General features: G+C 43.5%; 1 protein-coding gene across 1 annotated transcript in view; it reads left to right on the plus strand.

Moving 5' to 3' along the window:
* The window catches only part of VWA3B (von Willebrand factor A domain containing 3B), a 245586-nt gene that overhangs the window by 151592 nt on the left and 69398 nt on the right, over nt 1-24596 (plus strand). Inside the window, exons 14-18 of the mRNA XM_075562679.1 lie at nt 875-1005; nt 2987-3138; nt 4903-5026; nt 7001-7084; nt 7181-7337. Coding sequence (XP_075418794.1) covers nt 875-1005; nt 2987-3138; nt 4903-5026; nt 7001-7084; nt 7181-7337 — 648 coding nt within the window. The remainder of the gene's footprint in view (nt 1-874; nt 1006-2986; nt 3139-4902; nt 5027-7000; nt 7085-7180; nt 7338-24596) is intronic.

Raw genomic sequence — 24596 nt, forward strand, 5'->3', positions numbered from 1 at the left:
AGAGATCAAAGATTACACCACACATGAAGAAACCCAAAATCTTCATGACCAGACCAACAACAGCATCGTGATAATCAGAGAGAAAAAAACATCGTAGTCGTTAAGGATTTCATTTTCCTTGGTTCTACAATCAATGCGCATGGAAGTTGTAACCAGAGAAGCAAATGACCTAGTGCCCTGGGCCAATCTGCTGCACAAAATCTTTTTAAAGCATTGAGGATCACGGTTGCGGCTCTGAGTGTTAAGGTGCCGCCTGACCCAAGCCATGATGTTTCCAGTGGTCTCCTATGCGTGCGAAAGTTGGACAGGGAGTAAGGCAGACAGCAAAAGAAGGGATTCTCATGAGTGAAGGACTCGAGAGTGTGCCTGGGGCTGTGGAAGAGCAACTAAACTTCAGAGAAAGTACAGCCTGAATGAGAAGACTCCTTAGAACCGACAATGCCAGAGGACAAGGTTTCGGCTTGGGGAGTCTGGACATGTTACCGGAAGGAACGGTCCCAGAGAAGGACATCATGCTTGGTAAAGGAGAGGATTCTTAAAACAAGCGCAGTGGGGCAGCAGTGGACTCAAACACGGCAGTGATGTGAGGATGGCCCAGGACCAGGCAACCGTCTGCTCGGTTCAATCTAGGTTCTCGCTGAGCTGGAATTGGCTCGAGGGCACAGACAAACAACAAATACTCTACATATGTAGATTCTACCTCATTACGCTACTTAAAGATGTACCAATAGGAGCCACATGGAATAGTGAAAAACACACGAATTCTTTAGGCTTTGTTGTTCACCGGTCGTTACAGTTGACTTTGTGTAAGAAATGTTTGCAATTCACACTCTTGGGTGCCATCTTCCTCATGGTTCATTTCTCCTTCGGGCAGAATGAAGACCTGACTCTCTTAATGGAGGAAATGGAGCAGGGGAGACGTGACCTGGAGAAAATGCAAGACCTTTATTCGGAATCCTTGATCATAGACTGGTGGTACAATGGGGAAAAGGAGGGGGACAATAAGTGAGTGTGCCGTGCCACCCCTATCCTGCTGACGGGGCCTCTCAGCTGCCCTGCTCGCTTTCCTAGACATTCTGTGAAATTGAGTTTAGTGGAATCATACACTATGATGAAGGTCGGACTTTTAGGCAGATCGGTCATGATATAGTCATTTAATAATGGGCACAGTCACATCTGAGGGAGCTTCAAGTTTGTGGGAAATGCCATTGTGTTTTGCTTGTGCTTTCCCAAGAACTTTTAGAAGCTCCCTAGTATTTACCTTCGCATGTGAGTTCTAAAGCCTCACAGCACACGCGAGAGTACGTTCATGTTCGTCGCCGTCCATCGTGGACAGCCCACAGGCGGCTCAACGGGGCAGGAGTGCTGAGTAACGGAAGGGCCTTTGGCTCTGGGATCGGTAGAGGACAAAACTGTGGTCTTGGTGAATCTCTTAACTGTCTGCACGCCTTTCCATTTCTCTGAGTCTGTTTCTCATCTTTAGAATGGCAGCTGTGGGGGCAGGGTTGGGGGTGGGCGATAGGTCTGTTCCACTGTGTTGTTGCTAGTCGCTTTTGTCCCTTGGCCACGTCCTGTGACAATGCTGGGGGGATTTCAAGGCTCTGCTCTTTCGGAAGCACTTCGCCAGGACTGCCTTCCAAGGTCCCTCCAGATGGGGTTGAATTGCCCATATGGGGCTGGTAGCTGAGCATGTTAGCCATGCCTACCACTCCAGGGCTCCTTTTCTCAGTATGCTAATATATTTCTCATCAGTCGTTTTAAACAAAATTCCAAACTGCCCTTAGCACTTGGGAAAGGGCATCAAATCTCATTAACATGATTTAACATTGATTCAAGTCTCAAAATTCACAAATTATATGTCAGGAGAAATGCAATAGGGCCCCTGGGATTCACGGGGAAATGTAAGCCCTGGTCCTTTCGCGTGTGGACTGCTCCGGTGGCAGGGGTGCAGACACACAGAGGACTGTGGGTGCCAAGGTGGATGTGCGTGATGGAGCAGAGTTATCAGTGGATGAGGGGAGGGCATGAAAGAGGCCAGGTGCGGCCTTGAGAAAATACAGTCTTCCTGAACCTCAGCTGCACCTCCTCCTGCTCAGTGGTGTGTGCAGCCCTATCTCATGACTCCTTCCTTCCGTGGACTGTGTGCGCGGTGGTTTCGCCTCCATTACTCCTGAGAGCTTTGGGCGTTTGTGGTGACATTGCCGAAGAGGGTTCTGCAAACCCTCCTTTCTGTGGTTGCTGTTTTCAGAGAAGTTATGTCTGGGGAAACACTCAGGCATTTCCGGGGCCCCTCCTGGCCCCAGACCCTCTCTAGAGCAGTTTGTTGCCACGAGGTGCTGGTAGATGGAAGTCCATGCAGGCACTTCCCTTCTCTAGCTCTTGTAAGAGTTTGCTCCCCCACCCTTTCCTTAGAGAAATGGGTTCTGACAGAGCCTTCTGGTTTACATCCCATGATCCCTGTGCCAATGTTCAGGGAAGCCCATGAGGCACACGCACAGGCAATGTTTCCAGAGTCCTGGATAAAGAATGTGAAAAACTTCAGAGGGGTCTCAGCAACTTCACTAAGGTCACGCCAGCACAAGGGAACCAAGCTGTGATACGAAGCCTCTTTGATGGATTTCCATGTCTCTGCTTCTGCCACTGCCCGGGACACTGAAAATGGCTCGGCTTGTATAACCCCAAGGATCTCTGGTGGCATAGTGGGTTATACATTGAGCTGAGAATCACAGGGTCAGAAGTTTGAATCTAACAGCTGGCCTGTGAAAGAAAGATGAGGCTTTCAGTTCCTGTAGATTTAAAGTCTTAGAAACTCAAATGGGCAGTTCTACCACCCTGTCCTGTAAGGTCACTGTGAGTCAGGACCGACGTGATGGCAGCAAGTTTTGTTTTTATTAGGTAAGCCCAATCTGGGAAAGGCTCGCTTCTTTGAGTTTATAATATTAAATGTGATTCTTTTGATATACACCTGCTTTTTATTTAAATACAGCAAGCACCGAAAGGAAATCTGCTCAATGCTTTCAGCTTTTGCAAGACCTCATCCTGATGTCGAATCACCTAGAACCTCACCCCCCGCCATGTCCAAAGCACAACGGGGCCTTTCAAATCCAAGGATTCCGAGAAAGAGAGTCCTCCACGCAGGTATCAGTGAACACGATGGCTTAAATCTTGTTAGCTCTTTCCTTCCACGTGAGGTGGTAGAATAAAACGAAGCCCACGTTCTGCAGGCAGCTCCCAAGTTACAAGCATACAACTTGTAATTACGAACCATTCTTCATAAAGCCTGTTCAAAATTTGAGGTACATATAGCCGTTTGTAATAACAAGCAGACACTGCTTTGTGATGCATATCTAAACATTATCATTAATGTATTATTCTGTTAAAGATGTCTTAATGTATATGGAATTATCTCTTTTTTTAATACACAGAAAGGCAGCTCTATACTGTATACTAAGCCAAACATTTGAATAACTGATTTTAGATACAAAATGCACAGGTTTCCATTTATGTGCAAATTCAACCTACAGACAGGTTTAGGAATTGAATTTGTTTGTAATCTGGGGGCTGTCTGTGTTATATGAGAAGCCCTAAGCCAGTGTAGGGGAGCCCTGGTGGTAGAGTGGTTATGAGTGGGCCTGCTAACTGCAAGGTCCAGAGTTCAAAACCACCAACCTCTCTGAGGGAAGAAGATGCTTCATTCTGCTCTTTAAAGATTTACAGTCTCAGAAACTATCTAGGATGACAGAGTTGGAATCAACACAATGACAGTGAAAGTAGGTTTTAAGTCTCTAAGAATTTATCATCGCAGTAGAGAAGTAACCCTAAATAGCTTACAGACTCCATGTTATGAGCATTTTCCCTCACCAGTAGGGTTAGGAGAGTTTAGAAACCTCTCGTCTAAATGTCCCAGGGTGCCGTTCTTGTCCCACGTGGACATGTAAATGGCAGCCCTGGTTCTGGTCCTTGTCAAAGAGTGGAAATGAGTGGACACATTCTCTGTTCCATTCTGTTGTCCTAGTCAGGCCCCATCTCCATGTCTCCTTTGGGCAAACCCTTGTGGAACAGACTGATAGCATGTAAGTTTAGAGCTACCCATGGATTCAGAAAGAGGGACCTGGGATGGAGACTTGCAGGCAGCGAGGAAGAGTCTCACGAAGGTGCTCAGAGAGTGGGCAATGTTAGATGAGACCACTCTACCCAGGACGACATCAGTAAAGCAATGCCTACCTCCTAGCTGAGAAGAAAAAGGTAGTTAGGTAGAATCACAGAGAAAAAGCTGGATTGAAATTTAGCCTGGTGGTCGTGCCAAGAAAAGCCGAAGGGTAAAGTCGCGGGTAGCCAGTTGCGTGGGACCTGCTGCCCTGGCCAGGCTGACGCAATCACAGCAACATTGGATGCCACTTGGACAAGGTTGGTTGCATTCAAGTGTCTTCGCAGCCCAGGGCGGGGGGTATTTGCCAAGTCATCGTCTCCCAGTAGTTGCTTTGTTTAGCTTTGGGTGTTAGCTGATGAGGCCCGTACACTGGGTTGTTTTAATGACATGGACATGAAGCCATACAGCTTGAACTTGGCCTAACTTGTTTGGAGTCTACACATTGTTTATGATAGGGAAGAACGTGTGCATTTTTTGCTGCTGCTGCTGTAGTTGGGACCTTATAAGAGAGCCCGTGTGCCAGGCTTTGGAGCTCGGTTTAAATAGTTGTATGTGCAGCCGTGTCATTTTTTGAAACGATATCCATGACTGCCACCAAGCGAGCCTCTGATAAAGTGAGGAAGTCGTTACTTCGCAATCCATCCAAGGTGGCACAGACAGGCTGTGGTCCTCACCTGCGGCTCCGCGGGAACCGTTAGCGCTAACCGCGCCTCTTCTTCCATCTTTAACCCCTTTCCTTGTGATGCCACCAGAACCTACCAAAACCAGCCTGCTCAGAAGCCAGCTGTCCACCCTCAAGAGCTCCACCTGCAATGAAAGGAAGGATGTCCACTCCCATGGCAACAACTGGAGCGTCGCCTCGAGTGACCAGAGAAAGCCCAGAGAGGGTTTGTATCTGAGGAAGCCAGGCCGGATCTCTCTGTCCAGTGCCTCTGCTCTGAAAGAGCTGGGCCTACAGTACAGTCGTGGCGACACCATAACAGCTTCAAGGGGCCAGATCATTGTTCCATTTGAAGGAACCCTTGCCCCCCAAGTCTGCCTGCTTTGGTGGGCTGGCTTTTCTTAGTGCCAGCCGCACTGAGACCCATTCTGCGCAGGCGTCAAGTATACGCAAACCCGTGGCTCACGCTTGCGGCTCGTGGCAGTGCTTCCTGCCACGCCAGGGTCTGAGGGTGCAAGTTGGATCCTTCACCCCGGTCTTCCTTCCCGTCACCCGTAGTTGTGCCCCCCGATGAGCGATCTCCCACCCAGTTGTCAGCCTTTGGGGGCGTAAGGGTGAGGATGAGGCACCCTCCATTCTATTACTTGTATTATTACTGCTCAAATTATGATCCTTAAAAGAATAAAACACATAGTTTAATTATGGTCGTAGTTCCCCTATACTTTGAACAGTTTATAAATAAAACTCAGTTAAAACGCACCTGCGTCCAGTCCCCTCAGTAGCAGGGAGCACAGGAGGGACAAGTTCTGGTGTTGTTACTCGGTCATAACTTAACCAAGCTCTGCTTCCTCTCTTCCGTGCTCACCCGGGTGGCTGCTTTATTGTTTTCTTTTTACCCCCTCAGGCACAGTTGGCCTCCTTCGCTATTTCCCAAGCACAGTTCATGCCCAGCCGTTAAAGGATCCGTCATGTGATGATCAGGATGTGATTTCAGAGGGATTTGATGACTCACTCTCACACCTCTCCCTCTAGGTGCCGATGATTCACCTCAGCGATCTTTCTTTCCATTTATGAATCCAAGTTTAGAGAAGGACATTCACTTCAAACCCCCAATATTAATTTAAAATATTTGAACCTACAACAAAACACAATCTGAAAGTGTTTGGGGTTTTCTAGATAGAGCTGAGAGAACCCCCAAACCAATTCTCACGAAATAAAACGTGGAACAGGGCATTCCTGCCTAATTTGAGGGACTCCAATGATACCAAGATTGTGCAATCATTGGTTACTGGTACTCTTAGCTCCCTTCTTTTTCAGCTTTAAATCTGTACTGAGCTCAGAATAAAAACACCAACTACTTTATGGCGGATCACGAGGGCTTTATAAACTATAAATAATCCTCTATGAATATCCTTTTACTTTACTGTGAATTAAGTGAAGGTTTACTGAACAGATCAGTTTTCCATTCAATAACCCATACACATGTTGTTTCATCTCGATGACTGTAGTCGCCTCAATGTAGCATCATCTATCCCATCCCTTCCCTGTGTTTCCTGTTTCCATTCCTCCTTTCCTAACCCTTCTGAAATGTATCAGCTGGTTATTCTAAGATGTGTGTATTTCTAGAGTGCGTGCTCCTTTTGCAGACACGTCTGTTGTTTGGCTGAGAATTGAGCCACAGGGGCAAGTTCACCTGCAGACCTGCGGGACGACTAAGGATGGAGGATTCCGCCTCTCTCTGTCTACCCCATAAGGCTGCTCTTTTATGATTCTGAGTTTTGTTCCACATCTTTTCTCTCATGATTTTTACAACTGTTTATAGGATCCCTTTCAGAGCAGTTGGTAGTGACAGCTGGACAATTATTCTAGATTACCCGGAGACCAAGGCACTGAGTACGTATTTTCTTCCATGCAGAGAGAACCAATGAATGTGGGAGAGGCAGATAAGGAAAAACACAGGTGTTTGTTTGTTTTAAACATGGGATTTTTACACTGTGATTTTTAGTGTAAACTGAAGTCTTGCCGTAGAACCTAGTCTGACAGGCCAAGTCGTGCTCTCTGAAATGTGGTCCATTTTTTAACCTACATCATGATGGAACTCAGAGGCACACCTGATCCTTTTGAATTTTTATATAAGCACCACTTAGGAGGAAATGACACAAATTCCATTTCTCCTTCACAGAAATGAGGATCAGCCTGCTGACAGAAGAACATCTCGGTGACAAGTCATTAGAAAGATCAACTAGAGAAGGAAGCCAAATTTATGATCAAGAGTGAGTGTTTTCATTTTACTGGGACAGTTTTGTTATGTTTTTTGTTTGTTATTCCTTGAGTTATAATTTTAAAGCATTACAGTCCAATTTTCTTAGTTATTTAGATATGTCTTCCGAAAATTGGCTCAAGACTCACAGCTTGGTTGCCCAGAACCTCACCATCATGGATGCCTTGTCAGCGACGGCAGTCCCCCACAACCCCACCTACGTTCCAGTTCTGGATAAACACGTTGTTTCCAAGGTCTTTGATGAGGTAAAGCTGATTGTTCATATGTTGCTGCTTAAGGAAGGTTTCATCCTCCGATCACATAAAAAGCAATCCACTTCAAGTTTATGTAAGGTTAAACAAATGTATTTCAGTCATTAAAAATATGTATATATTCAGTAAGTCAGTGAAAAGAGACTCATAAGCATTTTTTAACCTGAAATAAAGCTGGTCTTTGTTAGATTGTCGGTTCATGATTCAATGCCCATGTGTGGCAGTATGGAACTGAAAATCCCCAACTAAACCAAACCCATTGTCATTGACTAGGTACCAACTCATAGTTTCTGGAGCTGTAAATCTTTACAGAAGCAGAGAGCCTCAGTTTTTGCCCACAGAGCAGCTGTTGGGTTTGAACCATTGACCTTGTAGTTGGCAGTCATATGTTTCCCCAATAGAGCCACTAGGGCTCATTATGAAGAGCTGCAAAGGTGCTTGAAAAATGCCTAGGTCTGAGTCATGATGTACAGCAGCCAGTATCAAAGGACTAATGTGAAAGGCTACTTTCTCCTTCATTTGTCTACCTTCTCTTCCAAGACAGAGTGGCATGTTTTTCCATTGTGTGAGTTTTCAAAGGAAAAAGGCAGAGAGAGAAGAGTGAGAATCATGTCCGAATACAAGAAGAGATGGTTCCAGTCGGAAGGCATGCCAAGGCTGAATACTGAAGATGGTTAAACAAGCTCCAAAAAGTTTCCATTGCGTTTTTCAATGAGGAAGTCGGCGTCCTTAGCAAGAACCATTCTAACGAAGCAGAGAGATTCCAATGGGATGAAGAATAAGAAAAACAAACAAACAGAAAGAGAGGGGGACAGGGAGAGGGAGAGGGAATGAAAATTGAACCCTGATGCTTCCTGGCAAATATAACAGCAACTAGACATTTAAATCCATTTTCACAGTTGCTAAATGGAAAATATATCATTAGATGATGATATATCATTTCATACAGACATAGAGAAAAAATGATAGAATGCTTGGTATTTCCTTCAAAATACTATGGGTCATGGGAGTGAGGAGGGTGCAGACGAAACACAATTGACCAGGGGTTGATAATCGCTGGAATTCCCATTCCTCTCGAAGCCATTCATAGTCGGTTAGGATTCACACGGTTAAATGTCTTTGCATAATAAATAAGACAAGTAAACATTTCAGTTGGTACTCCTTCCTCTGAGCCAAGATCCATCTGATGTCCTCACTGGCAGATATCAGTGGGTCCACGTCCCCTTCGGAGTCAGAGCTAATTTCTGTGAAGGTCCTGTCAATGCACTGCTGCAACCTTTGCTGGGTGATCTTCAGCAAAATCTGTTCTGAAATGATCTCTAAATCCAGGTAGGATACACTCAAGGTTGAATCTTGGCTCTCATGTACTTGCGTTAATTTCATTTTCTTCAGCTTCAACTTGAGCTTACAGACAGGCAATTGATGGTGTGTTCCACAGTCCACACCAAGCCTCATTTAAGCTCCTGATATTTACTCTTCCCACAGATGTAGTCAGTTTGGTTTCTGTGCATTCCATCTGGAGAAGTCCACCTGTATAGTCACCTTATGTGTTGTTGGAAAAAGGTATTAGCAATGAAGTTGTTAGTCTTGAAAAATTCTGTCATGCCATCTCCAGCTTCGCTTCTATCATCAAGGTCATATTTTCAAACTACTGTTCTATTTTGTGCCTAACTTTTACATTCCAAATTGCCAGTTCGATTATCAATGCATCTTGCTTGCATATTTGATCAATTTCAGACTTAATATGTTGGTAAACAATTTCAATTTCTTCATCACTAGCTTTCCTGGTTGGTTCATAAATTAGAATAATAGTTGTATTGACTGGAGTTCTCTGGCTGTGGATAGATATTATCCTATTGCAGACAGTATTGTACATCAAGGTAGATCTTGAAATGTCCTTTTTGAAGATGACTGCCATCCTCATGGTTGTGTCATTCCTAGCATAGGAAACAATTTAAGTGCCCGATTCAAAATGGCCAGTACCAGCCCATTTCAGCTCAATGACGCCTAGAATGTCGATTTTTACGTGTTCTATTTTATTTTTGGTGACTTCCAATTTTCTAGTTTCATATTTAATACATTTCAAGTAGATGTTTGAGCTTTGCCCAATCATCAAGTGAAGGTCCCGATAGCTTTGATCCATCCATATCATCAGGATCAACCGTACTTTGAGAAGGCAGCTCTTCCTCAGTCGTATTTTGCGTGCCTCCACAGCTGAGATGCCCACCTTCTGCCCCTCTCTCTGGCCATGTCCTGTTGCTGTTTTTGAAGTCTTCGTGGTAAGAGCTTATATACGGAACTCAGCAGAGACATTGCTAAGTGTGTGGGAAGTAACTGTTGAGGCACTAGTGGCAAGTATTGTATGAAGATGCAAAAGAAGCCCTTAATCACGCTTTAGTGGTCATAGAAGTGATACCTTAGGAAATGGTTCCTAAGACAAGATGTAAGGTCCCAGGTAGTGGGGAGCACGTGTGAAAACCTAAGGTCAGAGAAGTTGTTTCCAAGGAAATGGTGGCTGGAAAAAAGTGATAAGGCTGATGAAGAAAGCACCTTGCTTGAGTTGCGGATTTTGAAATTCCCTCTGAAAGGTTTTGTAGCAAGGGCAGAATAGGTCAAGGTGAATCGTTGGAGACACAGGAAGCTAGGATGACAGGGCAAGAGCCACGGAGTGGACAAGTTAGATTTTGACCCGAGTGGCAGTACTGGATGGACCCAGGAATATTTGTAAAGCAAAGTCAATAGGACACATGATGTGGGACTGAAGGAGAAAAATACCCAGAGGGACCCTCCAATTCATTGCCTGCTCAGTGAAATTATGGAGTTATCAGGAAGAGTTATCAGGAGGGAGCGCAGTGAGAGCCCCATTCCTAAGAAACCATTCCTGTCTCCTGCTTCTAGAATGTAAGGCCAAGGGCATGGGATGAACATTTTAAAATGCATTCTGTCCATGGGCACTTGTGCTTCTTGCCCCTTGCTGCATTGAATATTCTCCTTACAAGTCTGTGGGTAGGTAGTACACTGGTCGGCATATTTGTCTTCTCCACCTATCAATAGTAAGAGAAGAATCATGAGGATGATAGAAACATACTGTAAATAACTCCCATTGTCACCTACAAAGCACACATATGTCTACATTTCTTAATATTCTATCTGCCCAAATCCAGAGACTCTTAGCTATAAACGGAAAGGGTAGGAAACCTAATCTAAAATGCACCTCACTTTGTTGGATATACATAGTGTCGCTGTACAAGCCCTGGGATGGAGCTGAAAATGAAGTGTGCTTGAATCTGAACTCATTCCATTGACACTCCCAGGGACTCCTTCCTCTGATCTTTGCACAGCTGCATCTGTCTGAGTAGAATTGTACAGCACTGTTTGGTTTTGGCTTTGTCCCCAGTTCTTTGTTTCATTCATGACTTATGTATGGGCTCTTTCTTCTAGAACACAATGCTGTTTTGATTTTCAGTGTATTCCGGACCAGCATCAAATCCATCACCTTGGAAATGAAGTACTGAGCAGAGAGGTTGCCCTAGCAACTCTATTACAAGATGCTAACTGGCATTTTTAGTTTCCAGTGACCCAGATAATTTTACCTTAACTCTAAAAAGATTTATTCAGAATAAATCTGTTTCAATTACTTGATGAATCTGTTGTCCAAAGCTCTTTTTGTTAATTGCTTGGAATAAAATGAATATGAAATAATCTGGGGAGATTCAACCACAACATTGGAAAATCAATGTCATCATCACCAAGATGTCTTTCACAGCATCTCATCAAGGCACCTTGATTTGTCCTACTCTGTGCTCAGTGCAGATGCCTGGGTGGCATACTGGGTTATGAGGCAGACTGCTAACTGTGAGGTCAGTAGTTTGAGACCACCAGCTGCTCTGAAGGAGAAAGATAAGACTCTCTGCTCCTGTAGAGAGAGGTTCTGGAACCCACAGGGACAGTTATATTCTGTCACATTGGGTCCCTATGATTTAGAACTAACGCCCTGGCAGTGAGTTAGAGTTTTGGTCATGTTTTGAGTGCTCTGTGCATTGCTTTTTAGTCAAAAGTCTGGGCTTACACCACAGCCATGTCATGTGCTACATGAATAGCCATGGCAAAGTCCCAAGCCTAATACATGACGAGGTTCTGAGTGAAGCAGTTGATATCATCTAAGTAAGTCATCTAAAACTTACAGCACCCCAGGAAAGTGGCTTTTAATCTCATCATCTCGCTGGCAAGGAGCATGAAGGAGAAGAGATTAGGGATATGGTTAAAGATTGTGTTCATTTAATGAATTGTTTAACTTTTCAAATAATGTAGTAGCACTGAATGTGACAAAACCAGAAAGAGAAATGCTTATAATAATAAAAAATAGAAACAAAAGCCAGCATGTTAGAAGAGCCACATATATTTGTTATTTAGAAAAACTAGGAAGACCTACATAAGTGAAGGAGAAAGAAGAAATACTGCTGTAATTCCATCAAAGATGAATAATACAGTGGTTTTCTGGCCAGCAGTTTTTCATTATATATTCATCCTTTGTTCATTGTTGCAGTTATTTGCCAAAGATGAAGTCAAACAGAACATATTATTTAATACCTGTTTTTTTTTTACATATCAGCCATGCCAGGAAAGATTCATCTGGTATAGAAACTAAAATGTTTATTAAATTTTGACTGTAAGGATTAAATTTTTTTAATTTTTCTACAAGTTAGATGAAAACTGTAGTGCAGGGGTCCTCAGACTGTCCCTCAGACCGTTGGAGGGCTGGACTATAGTTTTTAAAAAAACTATGAACAAGTTCCTATGCACACTGGACGAGTCGGCTGCTAAGCAGGACAGGCAGCAGCGGCAAAACACCAGGCTGGCCGGATAAATGTCCTTGGCGGCCACATGTGGCCCGTGGGCCATAGTTTGAGGACCCTGCTGTAGTGCATAATCAATACTGTAGTAAGTAATATACTTGCATGGACTTATGAATGTTCTTTTTTGGGGTAATCATTTTATTGGGGGGCTTGTACAACTCTTATCACAATCAATACATACATCCATTGTGTCAGGCACATTTGTACATTTGTTGCCCTCATCATTCTCAAAACATTTGCTTTCTACTTGAGCCCTTGGTATCAGCTCCTCATTTTCCCCCTTCCTTCCCACCCTCATCCCTTATGAACCCTTGATAATTTATAAATTATTATTTTTTGTCATGCCTTACACTGTCCGACATCTTCCTTCACCCACTTTTCTGTTGTCCATCCCACAGGGAGGGGGTTATATGTAGATCCTTGTAAGGTAATTGGTTCCCCCTTTCCACCCTACCTTCCCTCCACCCTCCCATTATCGCCATTCTCACCTCTGGTCCTGAAGTTATCATCTGTCCTGGATTCCCTGTGTTTCCAGTTCCTATCTGTACCAGTATACCTTTTTGAATGTTGAATGTTCTTATTGACAAACTATGATACCAGTTTATTTGGGGGCCCAGTCTTTTCCAGAGTGTTTATACTCAGACAGACTGGGAAGAAGATGGCAATCTAAGTCTAAAAAAAATAATAGTAATAACTAGCCAGTGAAAACCTTATGAAGAGCAGAGGAGCAGTGTCTGTTATAGGACCAGAATATAACCCCTCTGGTTGAAATGCAACTAGAGAAGAGCTACTTCCTCAAAGTAGGGTCAACCTCAATGACATGGATAAAATAAAGCTTTCGGGACCTTCATTTGCTGATGTGGCATGACTCGAAATGAGAAGACATGTGTTACAATGGCTATTCAGGTAGGGAATGACAGGGTTGCAGTGTAAGCTCAGACTTCTGACTACAAAGCAATGTGCTGAGCACTCAAAACAAGCAAACAAACAAACAAACAAAAACCTCCAACTTATTGTCATGGACTGATCCCAACTCATAGCAGCCCTGTAGGACAGTGTGTGACTGACCCTGTGGGTTCTAGGAACAGCAAGTCATTATGTGAATGGAATGGCAATATTGAAGGAGGCCGAAATATTGGACAACATGGGAAGCACCAAACGAAGATGGAAGGAATACGCAGATTCATCGCGCCAAAGATAATTGGTCAATCAATGTCCATCCATTTCAGGATATGGTTAATATGATCAATATCATCCATATCTTGATCAGCATATGATCAAAACAAATGGTATTGGAGGAAGAAAGCTACATGGCCTTGAAGACATTGATGAGAAGCAAAGTTATGAGGATTGACAGTAGACCAACTGAAATGTTTTAAGATGTAATGCTGACATGACTTGTCAACTTCAAGCGATCCATTTACATGCCCACTTCAAAGAAAGATGATCCAACAGAATGTGGAAATTATCAAAAAGTATCATTAATATCACAAGCAAGTAGGATTTTGCCTCAACATGATTAAAAGATGGTTGCAGCGGTACATTGAAAGGTAACTTCCACATATTCAAGCGGGATTCGAAAGAAAACATGGAATAAGGGATATCATTGATGATATCAGAAGACATCAACATATATTTCTAGAACCGGAACTATATTTATTTGTATTCTATTGATTATGTAAAAGCATCCAACTGTGTGCATCATAACAAATTATGGATCCCATTGTGAAGAATGGGAATTCCAGAGCACTTAAATTGTGCTGATTTGTAACCCGTACATAGGCCAATAGGCAGTCTTCATGCTGTGGGGCTTGGAAGCAGTAAAAGTGCGCGTCAGGATGATGTCCTTTTGCCACACTTATTCAGACGTTTGATAGCCAGGCAATGAGTTGAGAAGCTAGCCTATAGCGGCAAACTCATTAATAACAGATGTAGAGATGGCATAACCTTTTCTAGATGAAAATCCAAGACTATTTCTTTCAATCTGGACTACACCTGAGCATACAGAAAACAACAATGGCCAACACGGGGCCAAGATGCAAAATCATGATAAATGAAGAGAAATGTGAGCTTGTCAAGGATCTTATTTTACTTGGATCCACAATCAGCACTTATAGAAGCAGCGGTCAAGAAATCAAGTATATCGCACTGGACCAATCTGCTGCAGGTATCCTCTTTAAAGCGTTGAAAAGCAGAGATGTCATTTTGAGGACTTAGGAGGGCCTGGCCCCAACCATGGTGTTTTCCATTGCCTTACATGCAAGTGAAAGCTGGACAATAAATAAGGATGACCAAAGAAGGACGGCTGGTTTTGAACTATGCCGTTGCTGAAGAACCTTGTCAAGAAGAACCAGCTCCCAAGGAAGAACACTCTCGATGGCAAAGCAGAGGGCCAATGGGAAAGAGGAAGGTGCTCAACCTGATGGACTGATACCATTGCTGCAACAATGAGTTCACACATGGAAACAATTCTGTGGGTGGTGCAGGCCCGGGAAAGGTTCATATGTTGCACATAGTGAGCTTGTGAGTAGGAATGAACTTGAGGGCACCCAATAAGCCTTCCCTCTAGTTCCTAAATGCTTCCTCCCTGTGATCAAGTTCTCTCAGTAGTGCCACCTGGCTCGGTGAGCACCGGAAGCGTTGCATGAAGTTCAGCTCGCTCAAACAGCTGATCTCTCCACCAGTCCTTTAAGTCAGATCGAAGTTAATGAAAAAAACTGTATACAATGAATTGTAACTGGAGAAAGGGCTTGAATTTACCAATATGATCCAGACAGCGAGGACTAATCAAAACAGGACTGCCAGTGGGAATCTATTGGGTTGGTCCAATTGTAAAAAGGGGTCCAAAGAGGGTGAGCGCAGAATGTTACAGTGTCTGCTGTTTGGGATGCCAGAGGAATAATCTTGACAGGTTTTTGGAAGGAAATGGGATAATCATGGGATGTTATGAAGAAGTTTTAAGAAAAAGGGGAATTACATTGGTGACAAAAGGTATCAGCTTCTCTCGGGGGGTGGGGGTGGGGGTGGAGGGAGAAGCTCTGGAGGAACAGAGATCCTTCTCTGTGAGCTTCTTTGCTTAGATGATCTTCCTGTGACTTGGCCTGTGTCTTCCTCCATCTCTGCTTTTCTTATTTATTTAATCTTGCTAGCTTTTTAACACAAAAGAGACACTCTGTATTACTACACCACCCCATTAATTTAACAAAGTCTAACCTTACCCAAATAGAATTATAAACACAGGGGAAAAAGTTAGGATTTACAGCATGTATGGGGGGCACAGTTCATAACAAGGGTATCTCTGATTTTAAAATGGGCCAACTCCTAAAAGAATCAGCCTGTATCAGTCTGTCCCTGAATTTCAGCAATTTATTTTGCTCTTTGTTTCTGTGTTCTCTCTCTTTCTCAGTCTCGATGTCTGCCTTTCTCATGTTACAATCTTGTCACAAAGGATCTATACTCAACTTGACAAGGCTGTTATTGCTCATCTCAAGGAGATTGAAGAGTATAATCCCTCGAGCCTCCATTTTGTTTTCAAATATTGCCTAGAATAGTTCCTCATTAGTCGTTAGGTTTGATTTGCATCATGTTCACAGATATTGGGATCAAGCGGTGTTATTGCCTCTCAAATAGAGCTGTCAATTTCTTCATTGTCTTCACTCCCTCCCACCCCCTCTGACCTCCTTACGGAAGCTGGGGGCCCCCAGTACCTGTGGGAATCCTCTTTATGACCTCATAGCCACACTGAACTTCACATCATAAGCAGAACATCCCCTGTGGCCACTTTCTGATCACCGTGTTGTAAAGTCTAAGACCAGACCCTCCGAGTGTGGAGCATGACTGTCTTTGCCCAAGTCTGCATGCAGAAAGGAATGTGCGTTGGTACACACGAGCCAAGTTTCAACGATCACCACTCCAAAGTACACAATGGCAGTGCAAGACAAGAGATCTAAATCCACAAAAAAGGAAAGTACATCTTGAGACAATGGGCTTGCTCTAAGGACATTTAGTCAAAAACCAGAGTCAGCGCTGATCGAGTTTATTAGTGATTATCAGGGGTAGCAGGAAAGGGAGAGCCGTTGTTGAAGGGACGCTCAGCGTCTGGTTAAGGTGATGGTAAATTGGGAAATGGATAGTTGTGATGGAGGCAAAATGTGGTGAACATAATCGATGTACAGTTAAGAATGTTGAAGTGGCAAATGTTTTGTTATATGCTTTTACCGTGATAAAAAAACTAAATAGATTTTTAAAAAGTTGATCATAGTGAAATGTGATAATATTGCTAAGTATTTTATGTTGTTGATATTAAGTTGAGATATACTTTAACAAACTTGAAAGCTAGTTATAGAATTCTGATATATATATTTTTAAATAATTTTACTGGGGGCTCTTACAGCTCTTATAACAATCCATACATCAAGTGTCTCAAGCATATTTGTACATATGTTATTTTCTAAACATTTACTTTCTATTTAATCCCTTGGTATCAGCTTCTCTTTTTTACTTTCCTCCCCTCCTCTCACCTTCGTGACCCCTTGGTAAAGTATAAATTATTATCTTCATATTTCACACCAACTGCTTTTCCCTTCCTCCATGATTTCTTCCCCTCACCCCTTTCTCTCCCCACCTTCCCCCTACCCTCTGGTATCGCTATTCCCATTCCTCTTTCTGAGGGTTCATCTGACCTGGATTCCATGTGGTCTCGAGCTCTTATCTGTACCTGTGCACATGCTCCAGTGTAGCCCAAAGGGAAAGGCAGAATGGGGTCATGATAGCGGGGGGTGAGGAGCCCTCAAGAAACCAGAGGAATACTGTGTGTGTTGGTGCTATACTGCGCCCTGGTTGATTCATCCCTTCCCTGTGGCCCTTCTGTGAGGGGACCTCCCATTGTCTACAGATGGGTTTTGGGTCTCTGCTCCATCCCCCCTCATTCTGAGATTTTTTTTAAAGAGCTTTAATTTTGTGGAGACTTTTTCCTTTTTAATCCTCTAATGCTTTGTCTTACCTCTAGCTATCTTTTCCCTTTATTTTCATTTCCTGAAAGAAATTAGATAACCATAGCAGAACAGTTTTCAAAAAATCAATTACATTTGCCTTCCCCTTGACCCTCAGAACTACACGTCCACATTCCAGTTCCTCGCCTGTGCTCCCTTTCCTTCCCGCCGTCCCGGGTAACCAGCAAAGAATGTTTCCGTGCGTGTGGATAACTTTTTTAAACACTTTTAATAATGATCCCAGATTTTTCCTTTTGTAAGTGACTTATTTCACTCAGCAAAATATCCTCCAGGTACTCCCATGTTATAAGTGTTCCACAGATTTATCGTTATTCTTTAATGTCATATAATAATATTTCATGTGTGTGTACCATAGTTTGGCTCTCCACTCTTCCACTGATGGGTCTTGAGATGGTTTCCACCTTTGCATTGGCGCTAATAGTCCTGTGATGAACATGGGTGTATGTATATCTGCTGATGTGGAGGCTTTTATTTCTCTCAGATAGATGCCAAGTACTGGGATTGCTGGATCATGTGACTTTTCCATTCCCAACTTTTGAGGAAAGCTCCATACTGTTTCCAACAGTGGGCGCACCATTTTACCTTCCCATTTAGTACGCGATGTGCGAGCGTTCCTGTCTGCCCACACCCTCTCGCCTCACTGGAATTTGTTGCTTTCTGGTTTATTTTCTAACTTTGCTAGTTATACTGAGGTGAAATGATATCTCGTTGTTTTGATTTGGATCTATCAAATGATTGAAGATTGCATTACTTCATATCTTGGTTAGTCATGTGAATGCTTTCTTTGGGGACATGGCTGTTCATGTCTCTGCCTATGTTTAAACTAGATTCTTCTTCTTTTTGTTATTGGGGTTTTGAAGTTGTCTATCAGTCTCCAAGATTAGGCGCTTGTCTCATACATATGTCATCATTGAAACGTCTGGGTCCAGGTGGCTTCACTGATGAATCTTCCAAACATGCTGAGAAGAGCGGACTATATTCTTCATGAACATAGATGCGAGAAATCTCAAAAAAAAAAACCAAACACCAAAAACCCTAGCCAACAGAACCCTACCGTAAGAGGAACACATCATGACCAAATGGGATTCATCCCAGGCTTGCAAGAATGTTCAACACTGGGGGAAGCATCAATGTAGTGCACCATATAAATAAAGAAAATAAGCCCACGATCATATCAATTAGCGCAAAAAAGACATTTGACAAAATTTAACACCCGTTTCTGATAAAAATGCTCAAAAAAATAGGAATAGAAGGGAACGCAACATAATAAGGACAGCATAGTAGGCTACAAGTTTGACCACTAACTGAGAGGTCAGATGTTTGAAACCACTAACAGCTCCATGGGACAAAGAGGAGGCTTTCTAGTCCTGTAAGAAGTTACAGTCTCGGAAACCCACAGGGGCAGTTCTACCCTGTCCTATAGGGCCACTCTGAGTGGGAAGCGACTGGATTCCAGTGGGTTTGGGTTTATCTAGACAAAGCCAAAGGTCAACATTGCTTTTACTAGAGAGTGACTGAGGACATTCCTCTTGTGCTCGGGAGCAGACAAGGGGGCCCTGTAACACCCTCCTATCGACATTGTACTGGCAGTCTAGCCAGACCCATAAGGCAGGGAAGAGACATTAAAGGTATCCAACTTGTCAAACAAGTAAAACTCTATTTGCAGACAGTAGGACCCTGTACAAAGGAAATCCCAAGGACTCAAAGAGAAAGTGACTGGAACTCTCTGAAAGGTCCAGTTAAGTGGCAGAGTACAAGATCCACACAAAATCAGATGACTTTACACAACAAAGAGAGCTCTGGAAAGGAAATCGGGAAAATAATGCCATTATGATAGTCATCAAAAGATGAAATTCTTAGCAATAAGTATGACCAGAGAAACAGAAGTCCCGAACAAAGAAAACTACAAACCACTATTACAAGAAACCAAAAGAGACGTATAAGTGGAAACTACACCCTGTTTGTAGCTAGGAAGACAGCATTGTTGAAGTGCCAACATGACCCAAAGTGATCTACTGATAATGCAGTCCCCAGATCCCTTCCAGCATCGCTCTTTAAAGAGCCGGGAACACAGATGATCAATTTTATAGGAAAAGGACGAGACCTCGAATAAGTAAAGAACTGCTGAAGACAACACAGGAGGACGCCTCCTCCTTTCCACTATCAAACCAACACGCAGTCGCCGTGGTCAAAGAGGCGATGCCTGGCACAATGATCCGCAGAGATAGATCAGAACAGAAATAAAATCCACAGAAGTACACTCATCCCTCTTCGGACTTTGACAAAGGGCCAAAATCATTCAGTGAGAAAGACAGGTCTTTAGCAAATGGTACCGGCAAAACAGAATATCCTTTTGCAGGAAATGAAATGGGAAGTGTATCTCACCATATGCAAAAATGAACTTAAGATGCACCAAAGACCTAAAATGATAAAGATCAGCCACGAAAAGATGGGTACAAACTTAGGGTCCCTAATTAATGACACAAACATGCTATTAAACATAACTGAAAATGCACAATAAAACAAGACAAACTATATAGATGATTTCACCAAAAGAGGAAAATAGAACTCGCAGACTGGGAAAGCAATTTTGTAAGCTGCTTATTTTATGGGCTGGTTTTTATTTTTCATTCGGGCGTGTTTTATTAAGTCTCCAACGTCTCATCGTCTTACCTGTTAACCCACTATTCTACTTCCTTTGAAAACGATTGGTTTGAAGCCGGATGTGAAATCTTACAAGTATAGAGGTTGGACTATGCAGTTTCTAACATTTCTTTCCTTATAGTTTCCGAAATCTTTACCCTTTGCTTGTTTGGTTTTAATGTTTTAAATATACAATGTACATATTTAGTTAAAATATATATATGTCAAAGTTTGGCCTATCCCTCTTCAATTGTCCTGAAACCCAGTTTTTAGAAGTCACGCTTGCTGATAGTTTCAAACCTGGACTTTAATTTTCAGAGAGTTGAACAGTAGATCAAGCACGCGCTGGCGTCTTGAGGCCCTCGGTGCAGCCCCTTTTTAAAAGCGTGTCCTCCTCCCTTCTTCTCATGAAGGGAACAGCCTTCTCTACACAGTCTTGTCATGATTTCGAGTCTCACTATTTCTTTGAGAGTATATAACTTTTTTTGGTTTTAATTTCAGTAATTAAACTTACTGATTTATTTTAATAACTCTGGCTTTTCAGCATTTCTTATTTCCATGCATATTTCCATATTCTTAATACAAAAATTGCTAAAACTTTGTTCTACATGTTTAAAACTGTATACAAATATTATAGCCAAACTTTATTCTGAAACTTGCTAGTTAACATTCTCTTTTAGACGTTTATCTATTTTGATTTTTTTTCCATCCCATATTTCTGTTTATTATAAATTTTCTTTCCTTTAAAAATCATTTTATTGGGGGCTCATACAGCTCTTATCACAATCCACTCATCCATCCATCCATTGTGTCAAGCATTTGTACACTTGTTGCCATCATCATTTTCAAAACATTTTCTTTCTACTTGAGCCCTTGATATCAGCTCATTTTTTCCCTCCCTTCCCCACAATCCCTCCCTCATGAGCCCTTGATAATTTATAAATTACCATTTTGTCACGTCTTTCACTGTCCAATGTCTCCCCTCACTCACTTTTCTGTTGTCCATCCCCAGGGAAGGGGGTTATATGTAGGTCATTGTGATCTACTCTCCCCACCTTCCCCTTCCCCTCCTCTTATGCTGCTCTCATTATTGGTGCTGAGGGTTTTATCTGTCCTGGATTCCCTGTGTTTCCAGCTCTGATCTGTACCCGTGTAATATAATTTTTCTTAGCTACTTTCCAGTCCTTTGTTAGATTGGCAGTTATCAGTAAAGTCCTCGTACCACTTTGAAGATATTGTTATCTTCTGATAACTCTTGTCTGTTATCTATGTTGATCTTTTACATTGTCATTTTTGCTCGGCTTACTTTTAAATTTCCTTCTGTGCTTGGTCTTCTTCAGTTTTACTACAATGTGTGTAGATTTGGATGTATTTTTATTAGTTTATTTTCCTGTGGACTAATTTTTGATCTGAGGACTTATTTCTTTTTCAAGTTTAGGAAACTCAATTATAGCTCCAAATGCTGGGTCTCTAAGGGCTTATTATTTCCGTTTGGAATTTCTAATAAGTGCATGCTTTATTTGTTGGTCTCTGTTCTACATTCTGCAGGAAATCATTAGTACTACTCCCCAGTTCACCACTTAAAAAAAATATGTCTAGCCAAGAACTTATTACATTAAGGTTTTTTAAATTTCAACTCTAACATCTCTGTTTTCCAAGGTAGATTTTTAGTTGTTTCTTTTTCCTATTCATTTCTTCTTATGACACTTCTGATTTTTAAATTTGTACTTTACATGCCTGCTTTTCACACCTTTGGACACCCTAATCACAATGAACTTAGTCACTTGAAGATGGCCCTGTTTGATGGCCCATCCAATTAATCGCCTCTCCCAAGGATTGGCATTCTGCTGGTGGTTGGTTCATCCAGGTCTTGCAGTCCCACTGGTCTCTAGCAGTTGAGCTCTTAGGGCTCCCTGCATCTTGGGACAGAAACCCCAGTTAGACTCTGTCTTCAACCCTGTTCACTTGTTCAGGCTGTTCAACTCTCTGTCTCCAGAAAATGTTCTTTCTAAGTATTTATCAATCATGCATCTTTCTTCTTCCCTTCCTCCTCGCCTTTGACCCCTCGTATGCAGCCAGGTAAGAATGGAGGAGTGGTAGCCGAGTGCTAAGAGCGTGAGACAGTGAGAGTTCGCCAAACCTAAGGAGCATGGAAAGCCAGGTCAGCACTTCCTGCCTGACCCTCACTCCTACCCTGCAGGGCCCTGGTGTGCTTTATGGTCTTGAAGACTCTTGGATTAGGCTAGAAGCGGAAGGGTGAAGATTTGAATTCCAGATAGATTTTGAAAGAATTGTCCGTTGGGTTTGCTGGTGGATTCGCTGTGGAGCAGGAAAACACAGCCCAGGATGATGGTGTTATTTTTGTTTTACTTTGCTTCTGGGTGCCCAGAAGGTTAGGGCTGCCATTTGTGGGGATGAAGTGAATTAAGGAAGAGTTCACTCTGAAGGCAAATGCCGAGGAGCTCTGTTTTGAGGTGTCATTTCCACTCTCTTCTCTCTCTGACCCATGCTCATTGCAAAGGGCATGTCTCAGCTCCTCACTCAGAACCGTAGTCGTATCTGACAAATGGCTATTATTTCCCGAAAGCTCCCTCTCTTGGTCTCCATGACACCACACTGTCTCCCTCTTCCCTGTGACACTCAATCTGAGATCGCCAAGATCTTTCACCCGGAATTGCTGCCGAACGCTCCTCACTGTGGTCGCTCTGTTCTCCACACCGCAGTCTAGACGTTTCTACAAACCTTAGCCATGTGAGCCTTCGCGCCTAACACTCCTTCAGGATAAAACGTAGACTCGCTCCCCTTCTCTCATCAATAACATGAATGCCGTCTTTCACCAGGCCCTGTGCTCTGGGCACATGGCGTAAGGTCTGTGTTGTTAGAAAGCTTACCATTTATCTAGTCAGGGAACCGATTACCAATGAATAATCAGCAAACAAAATAATTGAAAGTTGTAGGAGCAGGGACACACTGGAAGGACAGCTAAGTGATGGCTAGAAGGTGACACGGTGGAATCGGGACGCCGGTGAGGAAGACACGAGAAGGAACTCGCAGGGCGAAGAGCAAGGCGGCTCTGAGGGGAGGGGCTGCGTGGAAATCTTCTAAAGGGGGAAGCTCCCGCTGTCTTTTGGGGTGGCGTGCCCGAGTCACAGACAAGCGGAGGCTCAGACTGTGTGAGATGAGACAGGCGAGGTGACCCCGGAGCTTGACCGTGACCCTGAGAGCACTGTACAGAAAGCGCTGTTTGATAGTAATTTGGAACACAACTCAAAAGACACAGGAAGAGCAGATGAGGAGGGCCTTGTTGCAGGCACGGAGTGAGAGGATGAATTTAATTAACCGACGAGTCACAATTGACTTGCTGACAGAGTTTTGGAAGTATAATTAGATTTTCTAAGAATTGAGAAATTGGAGGTTTTACTCACAGCAGCTCCGCCAACAATACGGTGTCTAAGACTAACCCCGACCTGGACTGTCAGTTTGCTGGACATCCGTGGCTCGCCTGCGGCTGTGATGTTGGGAAGCCACAGCACAGTAGTTCCATTTCCAGAAGGGCCCACGTGGTGGGGAGGTTTCAGTGGAGCTTCGACACCAAGGAAGTAGACCTGGCGATGCACATCTGAAAGCTCACCAAGGAGAACCTATGGGTCGCGGCAGGGCATTGCTCGACTCGCAGCAGAAAGCAGCCACCGAAGGAGGACGCCCTTGTTTGGGACAGGAGAGGCCCAAGGAGAGGCTCCGGGAGCGCTTCAGGGAGATGATTATCACACTAGGCGCAGCAGTGAGTGAGCACGCTCCGCCTGGCTGGAAGGAGGTAGCCTGACAGTGCCGGGCCCTGTGGTGCAGGTGGACAGCAGTCAGCGTCCATTTGATAGCACCTACTTATCTATCAATCTGATATGAAACCCACCACCAAATGGCCAGAGCTTGTGTGAAGAAAATAAAAAACTTTCTTTGAGATATTTGAGTACATGAGGAGATGTCAAATATGTCCTGCTTAGAAGTCTGGGGGAAAGACCACTTAGTCGGAGTTTAATGACTCTGAATAAAAATTCCAGTGGGTTTTTTTTAACTTCACATCTGATGTTCATTTGAAAGAATGGGAAAGCAATATGATGTTTAAAAGGGAAACTTATTTAACATTAAAACAAATATTGACACTTGCTGTGGAATCCTTGGTACCCTATATCTGAAACATTAAATATAGGGAATCACATGACAAAACATTTAGAAGAAATCTGGGTCTCCCTGACCATGAACGAGCACAGCAAGGACCTTCTGAGCTTATAAGTTATGTTCGTCGTGTCAGAAGGAAGCCTCGTTAACAGCCGGCGATACGCAGACAACACGCCCTGCGTGGACGCCCCTCGACGTCAAGTAAACCGACGACGTGTCACACTGGACGAATCTGCTGCTCAGAACCGGCGAGAGCTAAGGTGTGCCTGGTCCAAGCCACAGTGACCCTCACCTGCATGTGAAGGCTGGACGGTGAACAAGGCAGAATGCAGACGAGTGGGTGCCGCTGAGCTCCGGGGCCGGTGAAGGGAACGAAAGTACTGTGGACTGCTGGGGGTGCAGCCAGTCTCACCCACAGAGAACAGTCCCTGACAAGGCCATCACGCTTGGCGCTGCAGAGGGGAGCAGAGAGGAAGCTCCTCGCCGGATGGTGTTCACATAGTAGCTGCAACAACGGGCTCACGCACACCGACGACTGCGAGGCGGGACTGGGACTTCTTTCTGTG

The sequence above is a fragment of the Tenrec ecaudatus genome, chromosome 11 (assembly GCF_050624435.1).
Source record: "Tenrec ecaudatus isolate mTenEca1 chromosome 11, mTenEca1.hap1, whole genome shotgun sequence".
Lineage (NCBI taxonomy): Eukaryota > Metazoa > Chordata > Mammalia > Afrosoricida > Tenrecidae > Tenrec > Tenrec ecaudatus.